The sequence below is a fragment of the Erpetoichthys calabaricus genome, chromosome 1 (assembly GCF_900747795.2).
Source record: "Erpetoichthys calabaricus chromosome 1, fErpCal1.3, whole genome shotgun sequence".
In the NCBI taxonomy this organism is placed as follows: domain Eukaryota; kingdom Metazoa; phylum Chordata; class Cladistia; order Polypteriformes; family Polypteridae; genus Erpetoichthys; species Erpetoichthys calabaricus.
This window is the reverse complement of record NC_041394.2, coordinates 104,368,121-104,385,755: the sequence shown is the minus strand read 5'-3', so window position 1 is coordinate 104,385,755 and position 17,635 is coordinate 104,368,121. Positions and strand designations below refer to the sequence as shown.

General features: G+C 34.7%; 1 protein-coding gene across 2 annotated transcripts in view; it reads left to right on the top strand.

The window, feature by feature from the left end:
* The window catches only part of LOC114654218 (protein Wnt-7b), a 255,708-nt gene extending 238,580 nt beyond the window's left edge, over window positions 1-17,128 (top strand). For both annotated transcript variants that reach the window (XM_028804638.2, XM_028804631.2), the window contains exon 4: window positions 15,428-17,128. In XM_028804638.2, the coding sequence (XP_028660471.1) occupies window positions 15,428-15,907 (480 nt within the window). In that variant the 3' untranslated portion in view covers window positions 15,908-17,128. The remainder of the gene's footprint in view (window positions 1-15,427) is intronic.
* The last annotated feature ends 507 nt before the right edge of the window (window positions 17,129-17,635 follow it).

Here is a 17,635-nt window from a genome sequence, read left to right as displayed (position 1 = left end):
AAAACACTTGATTATTCCAAGTGAAGTGTTTCCTCTAGTTTAGTAAAGGCTGTTTCTCCCACTCGTGAAAAATACATCTTCAGATTGGTGATGATTACCAGTTCCATTTTTACAAGATTTTCCTTCAGTTCTTTTGACTTGTATTCATAGTTTGTTTTACATGTTGAGATAAATTCTTGTAAACTCTCCAGTTGTGGGAAACTGAATCACAGTGTTCCCAGAAGTTAAATATGGACAACCCACTTCAATGTGTAGGTTTCCAGCACCACTCACAGTAAACGAAACCAAAAGGAGGCACATAAAGATTCTTCTACAGTATGCAGTCATGTGAAAAAGTAAGTACACCCCATGGAAAATGTTGACTTCAACATATTTGAACAGGCAAGCAGTAGCTCTTCATGCAAATAGCCTCTGCATGTAAAGGTGATATATTTCAACAATTTATTAAACAAATATATCAATAAATGTAATGTTATACTGGGGAAAAAGTAAGCATATCCTTGGCATTAGAAGTTGGTATTGCTGCCTCTAGCAGAAGTTACTTCTTGCTGGCATTTTTCATAACTGCATAGCAGTCTCTGACATCAACTGGATGACATTTTTGTCCAGTTCCTCCATGCAGAATTAATTCAAACCAAGATGTTTGTGCAGATTAGCAATCTGTTGAAATCTACACCACTTGTAGATGATTTTTCTTACAATGGAATGATTAATGTCAAATAATTTGGCAATTGTTTTAAATCCATTGTTAGACTCATAGACATCCACACTCTTTTTTCTGAAGGCCTTAGAGAGTGCTTTTGACCTTGGCATGATGACACGGCACACATCAACAGCAAAGAGAACACCAGACCTGAGATATCTGTGGTTTAAAAAACACGGGTTCTACCTGCATACTCCCCTAAGGGGGTTCTAATCATTGACACCTAATTTGGAACACCTGATTCCAATTTTAAGAATTTAAAATGGTGATAAATTTAGGGGTGTACTTATTTTTTCAACATTTCAGATCTGCATTTTTTTTTTAATTTAGATTATCAGAAAGAATGCACCACGTCCATTTTAAGTGCCATTTGTTCAAGCATATTGCCTTTATATGTAGACACTGTTTGCATGAAGATCTGCTGTTTGCCTGTTTGATTATGTTCAAGGAAAAAAATCAATAATTTCCATGGGAAGTACTTACTTTTTCACATGACTGCACATCTTTTATGGCATTTTGATCACTTATCTTTCATGCATGTGCATGTTAACGATTTTTTTTTAAAGCGTCATTCCAATTGGCAAAAAGTACGCCTTACTATTTAGAGATAAATTTAACAAATATAACAGACAGTCCATAGTTCCTATACTGTAAATATCTGTGATTTCTTTTTCTGACGAAAATAAGCATGCTGTTGACACTGGATGTAAAGTAAAGTTCTGCTTAATTCCTATAGGACTCTTCCAATTTTTACTTCCGTGTAAGGAAAATTTGGTGAGGGAGTGAAAAAATTCATGTTCAGATTCTGATTCTCTGATGTTCAAAACATGGAGTGAAGCAGCATGTCTGTACTGGGTTGCCTGTGTATATTTGTGTGGCTTTGGAAACCTATGTACAATGATAACTTCCATAAAAATTATCTATCTCTTTCAAAGAAGTTGCATCACTTTTGTCTGTCTCGCTCCAGGCCTATTTATTTTGGTCTAGTCTGATCCAGTGCTTATTTCTACAACCTTCAAAAACTGTTTGACCTATGTGCAATGATAACTACTGTAGAAATTGTTTAATTCAACTTTTGCAGCCTGCTCTGTAGTCATACCTTCCAGGCCTATTGATTTGCTAAATATTTGTACTTTTTGATATACATAATTTATTTAAATATACATGTACACACACACAGAAGCTCACACAGGCACACACACTCAAATGAACATACAAGTGAAGATAGCTGACAGCTTGTTTGCCATACCAGGGCACATGCTGGATGATGAAGAGAAAGAAATGAACACACTGCAACTTACACACATAGATGTGTGTAGGTCGACATGCACAGGAGCATTAAGCCACATCTGTATCAATCTGCCAGTTTATACAAGCTTATTTATGTCATTTGACCCAATGTGTTTAGCTTCAAATTAACAATTATTTAAGTTGTCCCCTTTGAAAATTTCCTATTCATTTTATATTACATTTAGCCTACATTTATTTGTGCATATATTAAATATTAGCTAATGTATTTGAGTGCATGTTATTTTTCAGTCCATTACAATCAGTTGTAATGCTTTGTAAAATCTCCTGTTGAGTGATTTCCTGTATTATCACTAAAGTGAAGTATACAAGGAAGTACTGTGTGGACCATTCCATATTGATTATTTATTTTTATGTCTGTGTGTGTATATTTATTCATTGAGTTGTTTGTTTTGTTTATTTTTATAATTCTTTTTCTTTCAGTAAAACACTCTAAGCTACACTTTTTGTGTGAAAATGTGCAATAAAATACATGTTGTTGTATACACTTTGGCCAAAACCTTTGGGAAAAAATATATTCACTCAGTTTCTTCATAGTAGAATTTTTAAGTAGAAGAAATGGTTTACAAATGTTATAAGAGTGTTCAATGTACACATACTCATGATATTAATAAACTGGATTTTTTTAACAAGTTAATAACAATTACAACCTCTTTACAGCCACTTTTGGGCTAGTTTCAATTGTTAATAATAATAGTAATTCAATATATATATATATATATATATGGTTGAAATAGTTTACTGTCGAATAAATGCAAAGAGTATGCGACACGTGTTTCGCCCTCATTCTGGGCTCATCAGGCGTACACACTCCACTGCACTCCCTCTCGGGAATCGAACCTCGGACGTCAGCGCCAGAGGCGATGCCCCTAACGTTGCGCCACAGCGTGTGGTTCGTTTATTTGACAACATATAGATCGGGGTAATCACATTCACGGCATTCGTAGTCTGTGTCACAATCTGATTGTATGGGTGGTTACCTACCAAGTAACGCTTGCGGTTGGCCAGCAATCTGCTAACATCCGCCACGGTGCCCTCAGTTTGTGAGGAGCAGATCATAGAATGGTTGAAATAGTTTACTGTCAAATAAATGCAAAGAGTACGCGACACGTGTTTCGCCCTCATTCTGGGCTCATCAGGCGTACACACTCCACTGCAGATTGCTGGCCAACCACAAGCGTTACCTGGTAGGTAACCACCCATACAATCAGATTGTGACACAGACTACGAATGCCGTGAATATATATATATATATATATATATATATATCACTTTTCAAGGTAGTCAAAGCACTTTACACATTCACTTCAATCACCACTAATATGCTGCATCCACCTGGATGAAAAGATGGCAGCCAATTTGCACCAGTAAGCTATCACACATTAGCTGTTAGCTGGTGAAGAGGAGAGTGATGGTTAGCCAATCAGAGACAGGGAATGATTAGAGTGCCATAATGACTAGGTTGTAGTGGATAATTTAGCCAGGACATCGGGATACACCCTACTCTTTAAGAAAGATGCCCAGGGATCTTTTATGACCACAGAGAGTCAGGACCTCAGTTTTACATCTCATTCGAAACACATTTTTACAGCCCCAGTGTTGCCTTCACTGCACTGGGATCCATATTCAGACCACAGGGTAGGTACATCCTGCTGGCCTCACTTCCCAAGCTTTTTTCTTGGTTGATCTCTCATCCAAATTCTAGCTGGGCCCGAACATGCTTAGCTTCAGGTGGATGACCTGTTCTGAAGTACATGTGGTATGGCTGCTGGCTGACATTTTGCAATGGGCCACATTCACATGTTTTCTATGGCTGTGTTTTCCCAAGGAAGTTATTCTGTTTTCACTCTTGTTTCTTCTGTTTTAGAATAAAATATTCTTAATCCAGAGGACAATTTCAGTTTTAAGAGTATCACCAAAACCCTCATCTTTCCATTAACAGACAAAAGTGCAAATGCCTATTTGAAGTTTGCTGTTATACTAAATATTTTTCCAACTTTTGCAAAGCATCATTCTCCTATTAAATTTCTCTTCAACAGAAAATTTTCAGTATTTTCCACTATGGTCAAACTAAAGTTGCATTATTTGTTAAAATGCCAAAATAGTGACTTTAACAATGAAATTAATTAACTTACAATATATACATTTATTGCTAAGTCAGTAAAACACTTCCTTAATATGATAGAAATATAGTATGCGAAAGATTTATCATTATCAATAAACTAAGTATTTTTAGAAATGTTTTCCATTTCAGAAATTTAGATATTCTATCAAAAAGGATGCTGTTTGGTAGAAAATATAAATAAAGTCTCCATAACTCATGTGACTGATGTACTGAAGTTCTTCCTGTGGACTTCTGCCAAGCCACGGTGTTTCCTATAAAGGCCAATTTAACCCCACCCTTAAACGGCTGCATAAAACATTCATTTTAAAACCCGGAAAATTAGCCATTTTTAAAACAGTTTTTCATTCTGGAGCTTTGTGGTTGGATTTTGTTAATCTTCATGCATTGACAATGGCAAAGAAAGAGCAAAAGACTTTATTGACATAAACTATACAAAAAATCAAGCCACAGTTATTGTTTTTGCTTTTTGTGCCTCCTCAGCCTTCTAATTACTACTACATGTCACAACGGTCAAGAAAGTACAGATTGTCACAATTAGTGAGCAGGACAACAGAAGCAGCCTGAAACATATGGTTTGTCAGATTTTATTTCCTAGAACAATACATCTGGCAGTTGCTCAAGTTATGCTAATTCAGGCTAATTGATCCTCTATCCACTTTCTATAATTGGATGAAGGATAATGATATCCAGGACTTAAAAGAAACATTATTAAGGATGTGAAGCTAGCATATTGTAAATGTTACAACATTCTAAACTCTGTTAATTTTACAGTGGTATATTAAGCTTTACATTTTACTTTAGACCATAGTAAACACTTAGATTTTGATTTAGTGAGTCTGTTTTTCATTCACTAATTAATGAGTAGTTAGAAAATTTGAAAAGTTTCTGTGCACATTTTAATTAATTATATGTTTTGTCTATGTCCAAGGGATTTAGAAGCTTTATTTGCTGTATTTAAAAAAAACATGAATATCCCTATTACATGTGCAATGGCCAAAATATTTTTTCTTACTATTGGAATATAACTACGTTAAAACAGAAGATCCACACAGATTACCAACAGTAAATTAAAAATACAATAATACCAACATTTGATTATCCTACTTCAGACATCAGGCTGTTTCTACTCTATGGACTGCCATGTACATACATATGCCTAGGTAAAATTTAGACATATACTATATATACTGTACATATTTATTTTTTTATATATTAATTAGATCCAGTTGTTCTATTGTCAACCTTAATGTATAATTGTTTTAATTAGAAAAACTTTTTCTGATAAGAATGAAGGTTTGTTCTGCAATTTAGTGGTTAAAATTTCCTTAACTATACCTGTTTGTTTTTTTTATTTAGTACTTACACTAAATTAGTACTTATTTAGTACTTTATTTATACTTACATTTATTAGAAACTATCATAGTATTAATTAATGATAATAATCCAAGTAAATGTGGTATACGAAGTATCTTTGTTTTTGTTGATTAATGCACCTTGAGTTGCATGTAAATTTATGATAAGGTGCTATATAAATAAAGTTATTATTATTATTATGACTTTTCCAAATACTTATTTTGTACATTTATTTTAACATTACATAAAAAAATTCCAACCATCTTAATCTAATTCAGGGGTATACCTGGACAGATGCTAACCTGGCAGCACTGGGCACATGGCAGGGAGCTACTCTGGAAGTGGTACTAGCCCATTACAGGGCCCACTACTGCCAACACTCACGCAGGATTGATTTGGAATTGCTAATCAATCTAATATGTGGGTGCAGAATTAAAAGCAGAGTACGCAGACATGGAGAGAATGTGCAAAGAAGCATTTTCCTGAACAAACTTATCAGCAAACCATACAGTAGATACAATGAAAGCTGTTGTGAAAAAGAGAATGATAGAAAAATTGAACATCATCAACAAAAATCCCTTTCATTGCCTTGAGGAGACCCTCACTTGCACCACTTTGAGCTGCAGGCTCATTCCACCATGGTGTGGTAAGAAGAGCCTCTGGGGGTCTTTTGTGCCCATTGTTATCCAGCAATTCAAGGCTTCCACCCGATGTGCTTGTTACGTTTATTTATTTATTTACTGATGGATGGCTGTATTATGTATCCCGTGACTCTCTATCCTTGTTTTTTTATGTTTCTGCTGCTGTATGTGTTTGAATTTACCCATTTGATTAATAAAGTGTATCTAATCTATTCTAATATAATCAAACTGGGATTTAAAACCAGGATCTATGAGAGAGCATCAGTAGCCGCTGTGGTACCATATCCTCTCTGTTGTCATTAGTAAAGCTAATGCAGAAAAGAGTAACATATTTAAAATATCATATAATTTTATGTACAGTACCACCCTTGTACTGAACACAAAATGTCACACATGTCACAACATGAATAATACTGTTAAGTTAAATCAAATTATAGTAAAGTAATTGTTTATAAGTTATGAAAAGAAGATGTTTAAGCAGTAAAAATGTATTTAACTGTTATTCAGATATTATTTAAATATTATTACACAACTAGAGTAGAATACGCTTAATAATAAAAAGGAATTCTGTATTCAGTCAGTCATCTGTCCGTATATTCAAACAGTTCATGACTCAGTTTAAGATAATAGGAGCATTAGACACAAAACAGGACTAGGCCCAGGACAGAACACCAGACCAACGCAGGGCACACTCATTCCCCATAGGTGGGTTAATATAACAAACATAAAGTTTGCAGACTCAGAGCCAATCCCAGCAGCACTATAGGCTGGCAGGAAGCAATCCCAGATTGGGCACAAGTGCATTGTAGGGCCCACTCCTGCAAACAACTACACACACAGGGCCAATTTGGAACCACCTTCACGTAGATGTCTTTGGGGATGTGGAATGTGAAGAAAAGCTTGCACAGATATGCATAACTTGCTATGAATGCTTCATGTAGAAAGTAATTGAGAGAGGATTCATATCCTGGACTATAAAGAGTGAGGAAGCCTTTCTCAATTTTTGAGTGTTGAAGTTTCAGTTTGTGTACTACAGTGTATTTATTTTACATTAATTAATACCTGAGCTTATTACTTTTACACCAAGTTCTTCCCGATTGTGTATAAAATATGCAAACCAAATTACCAATTCAGTAATAACCCAAAGGGCAATGACTGAGCATTCTCTTCAGGCCCCTGTCAAATGTTTGCTTTACCAGTACTGTACAGTGAAAGGGGTTGTTGTGTTCTTTATGTTTTACTTTCTTCCTTTATTTTTTTAAAGTATTTAATTTACTTGTGATGGTCTCTGGATAGCACTCTTCAGCGGCACATAAAAAGCAGAAACTTAAAAAAAAACCAGCACTTTTTTAAAGAAAAATCAAAATAAACAAACAAACCCCAAACCACAGTTGAATGCACCTCAGTGCCAAACCACACTCACCCTGTAAGCAGTTGTTGCCTGTTTTCCAAGCTCCCTAGTCTTTTGCTTTACTTACCAGTCCCATGGGCTTATATATACCAGCCTGATTCATTAAACACACACTGGTGTCAGCCTTTTTCTATTGATTTGAAAAATGAGCTCAATTCACTCTTCTTGCAATGTGTATATATTTTACATAACAACTGCAAAAAGGAATTAAGTATACAACATTAATAAAGCACTGTATTTAGTTTGGAGAAAATGACAAAAAAGATGAGTTATTTACAATAACTGTAACAGATTAGGAAGCAAACCAGAAAAGGTTTCTTTCAGCACACTTTCTGCATAACCCCCTCATCTTGACCCTTTTCTGTTAACTTGTTTACTTTTTGCATCTTTTAGCAGCATATTGCAAACATATAATGAAAAGCAGGGTTATTTCTTTGTCAGGTTTTACAACTGCACAATATATCTTTAGTCCAGTATTCTAAAATGAAATGATGAAAATTAACATTTTATGGAGTAAAGTTGTGCAATGAGAATTTTTGATCAATGGATACCTTTTCCTGCTAATAGTTAAACCTGCCTGAATTTAACTTCAGATGTTGACATTTAGCAAAAGTTTTGATGATTATAAACATGTTCTGGAAACAAGTCACAAGGTGCTTATTTTAATATCCATCCTTAATATTTTAATGAACAAAATGAAAAATAATCATCATCATTTTAGTATATTATAATGCTAAAAGGTGTTAAGAGCCACCCATTTAAGATTGAGGATACAGGGAATTTAGAATTGTTCATGGCAGGAATCAGGCCATAAGACACCTGGCCGAGAGTCAACTTACAATACACTGGCTATACTTATGCAGCTAAAAAACTGACAGGATAAGCAGGGAAACACAATAAGATAAATACCACAAATATAATAAATTCACAGATGAGAAAGAAAATTAAACCAAATGAAATTGCTGGAACCACATACTCCTAACATACAATAAATATCATAGAAATATCTAGACATTTGGCAAATATAAAGCTAAGTTTATTTAGATAATCACAAGAAAATAATTTAGCGTCAATTTGTCAAAAAACTGTATTAAAAAGAAACATATCTAACACAAAGAAATCTACAACAGTAGAATTATGGAAATATCACAAAACCCAATCAATAACTAAAGAGGGCATGTGCAATGAGTTACAATTGAATGTCCTGTTATAATTTATATAGCTTGGTCAATGATGATTCTAGTCAATGCATTTTTTTTTTGTTCTTTATTTTGCCTTATACAATTTCTTGTATTTGGAATTTGTTAGTTTTTGCATACCCCTTGGGGTCAGAGCGCAGGGTCAGCCATTGTACAACACCCCTGGAGCAAATTTAGGTTAAGGGTCTTGCTCAAGGGCCCAGCGGAGTAGGATCTCTTTTGGCAGTGATGGAGATTTGAACCGGCAACCTTCTGGATACCAGCACAGATCCTTAGCCTCAGAGCCACCACTCCGCCCCGTTTTTCATTTTCACATTTTCAGTAGTACGCTTGTGAAGCTGCCTTCAAGGGTGTAGAATACCGCCAAGATGGTGGTACATTTTCTTCTGGATGCCATAGGGCACTTGACCATTACTTAACATAGTTGCATGTCTCTCTGTAAACAGTTAATATGTCACCAGTGGGTGGTAGGAATAGCCCTATAAATGCTTTCATGAAAGTTCAGACACATGCAGGCATCATTTATAAACATGGTTGCTAGAATGTCATGAGACAAGTGACATGCGCATCAAAATAACTACAGCAAAAAAATGGTGGTGCCCATTCAAACAAATACACAAAATGGCAGCCCCCATGAAAAAATAATCTTTCAATATGGCAATGAATTGACACCAATGAAATAGCAGTTCAATAAAAAAAAAGTTAAAAAAAAGTTTCATTATTTGTGTACTTCTGACAGTTTAATTGGAAGGATGCTCTGTGATGCCCTGTGCCCTCAGCCTGGCACATATTAAACTCTTGGACATCTTGTAGTTGGTGGTCAGTGAGAGAATGAGACACTCAGACAACAGTTTTCAGCAAAGTGCACAGTAAATGTTTTATTATAATGTGAACTTTCTTTGAAGAAATAAATAAATAAATAGTACATGGTAAAATTATCACTGTCAAACTGTCCATAGTAGAGATTGAAGAAAAATAAGCATTTAAACTGTAAATCAAAAAATATTTTTTTAAAAACAATTCCAAAACAAAAAGCAGATGTAAAAATACTATCGCAGAGTATCTGGAGCAATACTCCAAGCACCATCATTCTTCCTCCAAGACTGGTTCCATGCCTCTCACTTTCAATATCATCAGGGGCCCAGTCTGGAAATACGGTGTCTGCACATCGATCTTCCTAGACCCACTCTCTCTAAGTTGCTCTCTCACTGTTCTTCCCCATTCTTTCAGATTGCACATTCATTGTATTCACTTCTATTTTGGCCAGGGACCCGAATCATGCCCTCTTCTTCTCCTCTTTTCTCTAGTAGTCCAGGTGATGGCTCCTCCTCACCCTCAAGCTCTATGGGAATAACAGCACTCATCAGATAGGCTTCTCTCTTTCTTTCGATACCAGCTCTACTTAAATAATCCTGGCTTTGCATACCCCTAAAGAGGAAGGAGACACCCAATTACTGCCTCATTCCCTTTATGCTGCCTCTCTCTGCAGGGCTCACTCACACCGGGATGCAATACCATAATCAAATTTTTATCATCTTGCATGAAAGACCTACACTTCACTATCTAGTGGATTATAATTACTGGTCACAATTCAGGCCCCTCTGACTTCCATTTGCCCACATTCCTCTTGTCAATGCCAAATACCTAATACACATCTGCAGCACCCTCTCTCTCGGTACTTACGTGTACACTCAAATCTGATTGATGAAAAATATAAGTGGCACTTCCTGCCATATGCTGGGGAAATTTGTTATACAGAGCTCTACCAACCTAATAGATTGCAGCATGTGACCCTGTGTGTCATAAATTTTAATTTTAATTTTTTTCTGAGTGTTATTATTTTTATATGTATCTGTTTGAATAGTATACTATGTTTTTCATGTCAGGGAACATGTGGGTAAACATAATTTGATTCTTGATAGCAATTTTGTGAAATTAGTAATATTACCATTTTTTTATTATTTTCAACAAATCCAATTTAGTTTTTTGCATGGCTAATGCTATTTTGTGATTTAGTAGATAACACACAACCAGGAGTTACTGGGGCATGTTCCCAGAGGTTGCGCCAGATCACGACAACTTAAATGACGGATTGTTGGACACATTCATTGTCCAGGATTGTGTATTTGAAAGCCTTATAGTGTTCTTCTGAAAGATTCTCTTTTTTCTTCTGGTTTGTACTGTTTATTTTTGGTTATTGACTTCAAGTTTGCCTTGTTTCTTGAGCTGTTGCCAGTTCTTTTTGTCCTCACTGTTGCAATTTCTTTTCCTGATCCTTCTAAGCCTCTGTTTGCTTGCATTATCACTGGCAGAACATGATATGAATAATATATGGACACCTGCTATTCACTGGAATGTGCAGGTGACCAAGAATTTGCCTATTTATTATGATAGAGGTACTCAGAAGTACAAGGACATGTGGCGTTGTTTCTAGAAGAAGAGCCCCAGGAGTTCTCAAAGGCATTCTTGATACCAGAAATTATTTCTGGGGTTGTTGTGAACATAGTTACTGGCATAAGCTTAAAAATAAATTTTGGCTATTTCAGCACTAAATTTGGACCCAGCAGGTCAGTGGAGGTAAGACAAGAAAAGAACGGTTAGCTAAGATTTCATATGTTTGTTTATTTGAAACTTTTGCACTCCCTTGTGTTTATCCTCTTTCTTGTGTTGTTATTTTTCTACTAAAATATTGGTTTGGTCCCCTTGGTATTTATTCCTGGGTTCTGGAACAGCTACTGGTAATAATGAATAGGAAAAAAAATGTTGGAGATGCATGTATCAGTTCTCTCTGCTAGAATGTAGTGTTCAGTAAGACCTACTGTAATCAGTGATGTATTCCTGTTGTAGTTGTTTTATGTTCAATTTCAGGATAGTTTAGAAACTGTGAAGTATCAGTTAATGCCCAAAGATATCAGGTCTTCACAACAGAAAATGACTTGTCTATTTCTGTCACTTTTACTGTACATGCTGCAGAGATTTATGTGACATTGGTCCTCATCCTCAGCGACATCCTATGCAACTTTAAGCTGCCCAGCTACACAATAAAGCCCTCCTGAACTAATCTGTCTAAAGAGGCATACTCGAGAGTAATTGAAAATCTTTGTGCCTGAAGAATACTCATTGATGGAATACAGCTATTATCAGACTTATGTTCCTGTAGAGGAGAAGAGGGACTACTAGAGGGGCTGCTACTGATTACTGCCAAAAAGCTCTTGAGTAGCCTTTTGTTCACAAGGAGACTACATGCTAATGTAAAAATAGATAGCTTCGGCTTGATTTGAAAATAGTGTTCCTTTTCATTTGCAAGTGCTGCACATTGGATTCATTGCATTTAATAGCTTTAGAATCCATCCCTATAAGAGAATAGAGAGAATTTGTAAGTACTGTAGATGACATCTACTCATGGTTTGCAGTGTAAATTCAAAGATGTTTTCAAACATTTAATTTTTACACAATATTTGTCAAGTCTCCTTTGTTAAGCTTTTTGTGATCTGAGACTTTAACAAAACATAAAGCAAACTTCGAATAAGGATTCTTCACAGTTTTTGAAGAACATAAAAATAGTATTAACTTATAAATTTGTAATTATTAACAGGTAAAATATTTAAATACATTTAGTGAATTATCTACATTATATAATCCTACAAACGCATTACTGCATTTCATCATTAAAGTATTATATATCATCTTGTCAAGTATAAATCTTAAATATTTAGAGAGCTGTTGTGACGTGCATTTAATTGTGCTCTGTCTGGTGTGGATTGGAGAGCACAAATGATTCAACATGGTAATTTAATTTTATGAGAAACATTCAGAAATGAAGTTTTGACCTTAAAGGGATACTCTGCCTAAAAATTATATTTTTTTATTTTTACTTATCCCATGAGCTTTGTAGTGGAAAGCAAGAAAATTTTTAATCACATTTTTCATGCAGAATGGAGAGAAAAAAATGACATAATGATACTAAAACTTCATGAAATAAGTTTTTGAATTGAAGATCTGCCTCTTCCCCTCAATCGTTGATCAGTAGTCCTGTTTTCAGTTTAAAAAATGACTCCCATGAGGCTTTAGTTTTGTGTTTACATTTGTGTGTGGATTATTCCAGAAGTAACTATTTAACAGTTTTTAGCAAAAAAAAAAAGCATGCATTTGGATTTTGCCACACAAGTATTTTGAGATTTTTTTTTCCCATGGACATTTTTTACATTGTTTGCTGTTCTACAGCATTGGTCACTGTTTGCTTCTGCTTTTCTTTCCATTCCTTGTTAAAACACAAGATTCATTCTTTTTTTCTTGGTCACCACTTCAAAGTAAACAGAGTAAGTATCACGTAAGAAAAATATCTTTTTTTTTGGTGGAGTATTCCTTTAAGATGAAGTTTACAATATTCTTAGTGTTACTCTTAAGTCTACCTCTTTATACTGCACATGAAATAATGAAACAATAAAAGAATGCAAACAACCATTTGTGCTTATCCTGCCAGTAGGGAAACACTTTTTTTTTTCATTTTATTGAATTTATTTAAAGTATGTAACATTCCATGCAATCAAGTCAAACTTAACAAAACTAAACTCAATTCAAACCCCCTCCATGAGAAAGAGAGGAAGGCCAACAGCCTAAGAGTAGAAAAAAGGAGGAGAGAATCCTTTTCCCCAATATAAATGCTTATTCTAAAATGTTATTGATTATATCCTGCCAGGTTTTAAAATGTTTTTGAATACATTATATAAGTGAGAATTAGATTTTTTTCAATTTCAAATAGTATATAACACCATTTTCCTACTGACTTAAAAGAAGTGAGAAGATTCTTCCAGATAAGCAAGATAAGTCTGCGTGCCAATAGTGAAGTAAAAGCAGTTACAGTTTGTTTGTCCTTCTCCACTTTATGCCCATCTGAGAGTACACCAAACACAACTGTTAATGGGTTACGAGGGATTGTGACACCAAGGATGTCCGACAGGTACTTAAAGATTTTTATCCAGAATGATGTTAAATTCGTATTCGCCCAAAACATATGGCCTAGTGAAGCTGGAGCTCGATTGCAATATTTGCAGGTTGGATCTTACCCAGGAAACACTTTGGACAATTTTAAACGAGACAGATGTGCACGATGAAAGATTTTAAGTTGAATAATTGTATGCTGTGCACATATGGAGCTCGAGTGAATTCTGTGCATGTCTGCCTTCCACTCATTGTCTGAAATGATGAGTAAAACATCCTTTTCCCACTGTACTTTGGGATGTTTGAAAGGAAATTTTAAATGTTTTTATATATTAGAGAAATGCTGTCTGACTCCTCAAGGCTGATCAATATTTCTTCCGGAATAGAAGTAGGTGGGAGGTGAGGAACACTGGGTAAGTTTTGTTTAACAAAGTTTCTAATTTGGTGGTAGTGAAAGAATTGTGTTGATGGAAAGTTAAATTTAGAGTGTAACAGTTTATAGGATGCAAAGACGTTATCTATGTACAAATTTCTAAGTGATTTAATCCTGTATGTTTTTCAAACATTAAAAACTGGTGTAAGTTTGTGAGGGTGGAAAAAGGTGGTTATCATATAGACGTGCCACAGATAAAAGATTCTTTATCTTGAAGTGCCAACTACATTGGTTCCATATTCTGAGTGAATGAAACACAATTAGATTGTTAGCATATTGATAGCATTAATTAGCATTAATTAATTAGATTGATTAGCATTAATTGTTAGCACATTTTGTGAATTTCCCCTTGGGATTAATAAAGTATCTATCTATCTATCTATCTATCTATCTATCTATCTATCTATCTATCTATCTATCTATCTATCTATCTATCTATCTATCTATAAAGAAGTACTGCAGATTTTTGGGTTTTTGCGGACCAAGCCTGTGTGTGGGAAAACACTTTTACTATTATATTTTTTAAGGATATTTTATTAACTGTTGTCAAAGCTTATCATGCAATGGATGATACCCATACCTTCAAAGTGAATTACTCCTTAAAAATATATATATATTTTTTTTTTTTTACAATTTAACTTTATGTAACAAAAAAGAAATCCAGCAAGTTTGTATGGAAAACGTAATTTGTGTGTTTTTTTGTGTATTTCAATTATGCTGAAATTGTTCAAAGAAAAATTTTCCAGTGCTTATTCCAGATTTGCTTTATAAAAAATGTTACATACTATATTTTAACTCTTGTAATTCTGTATAAATAAATACATTTATGACAGACTAAGGTACTTAGTATGCTCACATATTAACAAGTTATATATTTTTCACAACTAAAACTCAAAATACTAACAATTTTCATATTTTGTCTATATGGCACAGTCAACAGCTTAACACTTGTTATTGCTTATAACTTGGTGACCTCAAGATGTATAAAGTTAACAATTTCTGAATTTCTGTGGATGTGGATTAATAACGTTTTATTAATCATTCCAGATTATTACTTATTTGCTTAGTTTTTATTTGAGGCAGTTTAGCCATACTTGATTCTCATTGTAAACTTGAGCCATGTGCAAGAATTTGATAAAAGCTAATGTCTGCTACAGTCACAAGAAAATCTGTCACCTATACTAAGAAATCCAAAAAACAAATGATTTGAGAGGAAGAAATGTACCTACAGAAAAAAAATAACAAATACATGCATGACAAAAAAGTAGGACTGGGGCTGAACATGGTTTTAATTGGTATTTTTGTTATTTTAGGTTCTTGAAGAGAGGATGAAACTAGAATGCAAATGCCATGGTGTGTCGGGTTCTTGTACAACTAAGACTTGTTGGACAACTCTACCAAAGTTCAGGGAAATTGGATATATCTTAAAAGAAAAATACAACGACGCCGTACATGTGGAGGTAGTGAGGGCTAGTCGCCTTCGGCAGCCAACGTTTCTTAAAGTTAAGAAGACACGCAGTTACCTCAAACCAATGGAGACCGATCTTGTGTACATTGAAAGGTCCCCAAATTACTGTGAGGAGGATGCAACAACAGGAAGTGTGGGCACCCAAGGAAGACTTTGCAACCGCACCTCACCGCACACAGATGGATGTGACTTGATGTGCTGTGGTCGGGGCTACAACACTCACCAATACACCAAAGTATGGCAGTGCAACTGTAAATTTCAGTGGTGCTGTTTTGTTAAATGCAACACCTGCAGTGAACGGACAGAAGTATTCACCTGCAAATGAGGCACAAGAAAGAAGGTTGAGGGGAGCTGGTTTGGAAAGCGAGATGGCATTATTTCAGAAACACAGAATAAACAATAAGTGGAACACAGCTCGCCATGGCATCATTTTGCACATTATTTTTATTTTCTTCTCTTTGCAGAATGCATCAAAGCAAATTTATTAAATGATAAAAAGATAGACAAGCAAGGTCAAGGCAACGATGCCCAAGAGATAACATGTTTATCATGCACTGCTATGTATGCACTGATGAAGATGCAAAGCTGGGATATTAATGGCTGCCCTCACATCTTTTTTTTTCCTCTTTAGAGGCATGGGCAGTTGGGAAGACTGTGGTTTATTGCCTACAATAGAATTCCCAGATTTCTTCACAAACAATAAACTTCTTATTCTCTGGAAGGTAACACGCTGTATTGAAAAACAACTCTGTTAACTATAATGGTTCATTAATAGTCTAATGACTTTGGAAAAAATCTAACAAAATTTCAGAATTATGTCCAAAATGTAATGGATAAACTGGGAAAAATATTGAGCTTTGCTGAAATGAAGAAAGCTATATTAGCTTAGTGCTTTTAAATACATTGAGGCAAATGTTCACTCCAGTAGAAACGAGCCTTAAAACATTGCCTACCTATCCAAGGAAGAAAAGACATTGTTAATTGTCCAGGCACACTGGAACTGTTTGTTTGAACACTGAAAATAAATTGTCTATTTATGTTATAGTTTCTTAAAACAAAGCACTAACGGGTAGAGATGTCTTATTTGTATTACGTGTTTTAGAAACTCTTAACTTATAGGTCCAATCTTGGGAAGCTACCCACTTATTCTGTTGCTACTGATTTCTTTACATTAAAAAAGACACAAATAAAATAAAAGCGGATACATATGCAAGCAAGAAATGTACTGAACGGAAATCAATGAAGTTGCTCTCTGCTATTCAGTGAAGAACAGTCCTTCAAGTGCAACAAAAAAGGGCGAGATTCATGTGGTTGGGAAAAAAACACAGAGTATAGTCTCAAATTTCCACTACAGAGGGGTCTGTAGGATAGGAAGCAAAAAGGTCAGCAGGGTTTTAGTTTTGTTAACTTTGCCAAGTAATATTGAATACTGAGAGCCCCAAAAAGCATGCAAATGAAATGGGTGTCCAAACAGCACACCTTTTCATGAAATAAAAAATGAGCGTATTTCCCAAAACTGTGTCCAAAGCAGTCTGCAAATGCCATCTACAAATAATTGTATCTGCAAAAATGTTTTTTATTTACAAAACACTGTATTCTCCAAAGTTGTTAACTCCTACAACTGACAGCTTTTCAGTTTGCACTGGTCACTTCAGGTGAAGTTTGAAACTGGTTTTATTTTCTTAGATAATGTTTCTATACCTATACCGTATGTAAGTATATAGCATTAAATGGAAGCATCTTAAACATATTTATATTGCATTGAGATTACTTATACCAGCTCTTTGCATAAAAGGTACTCTTTGTCTTCTTAAATAGGTTATATTGTATGATTGTGTGCCTGATTACTGCCAACAATTGTAAAGAATAATCTCAAAGTGGTGCCTTTCTGCATTTCTGTGATATATATATATATATATATATATATATATATATATATATATATATATATATATATATATATATATATATATATATATATATAATGAGCCTTTCTCTTTGCAGATAATGTAGCACAGATTTTTTAGTTCAGCAAAGTCTTAAAACCTTTTAT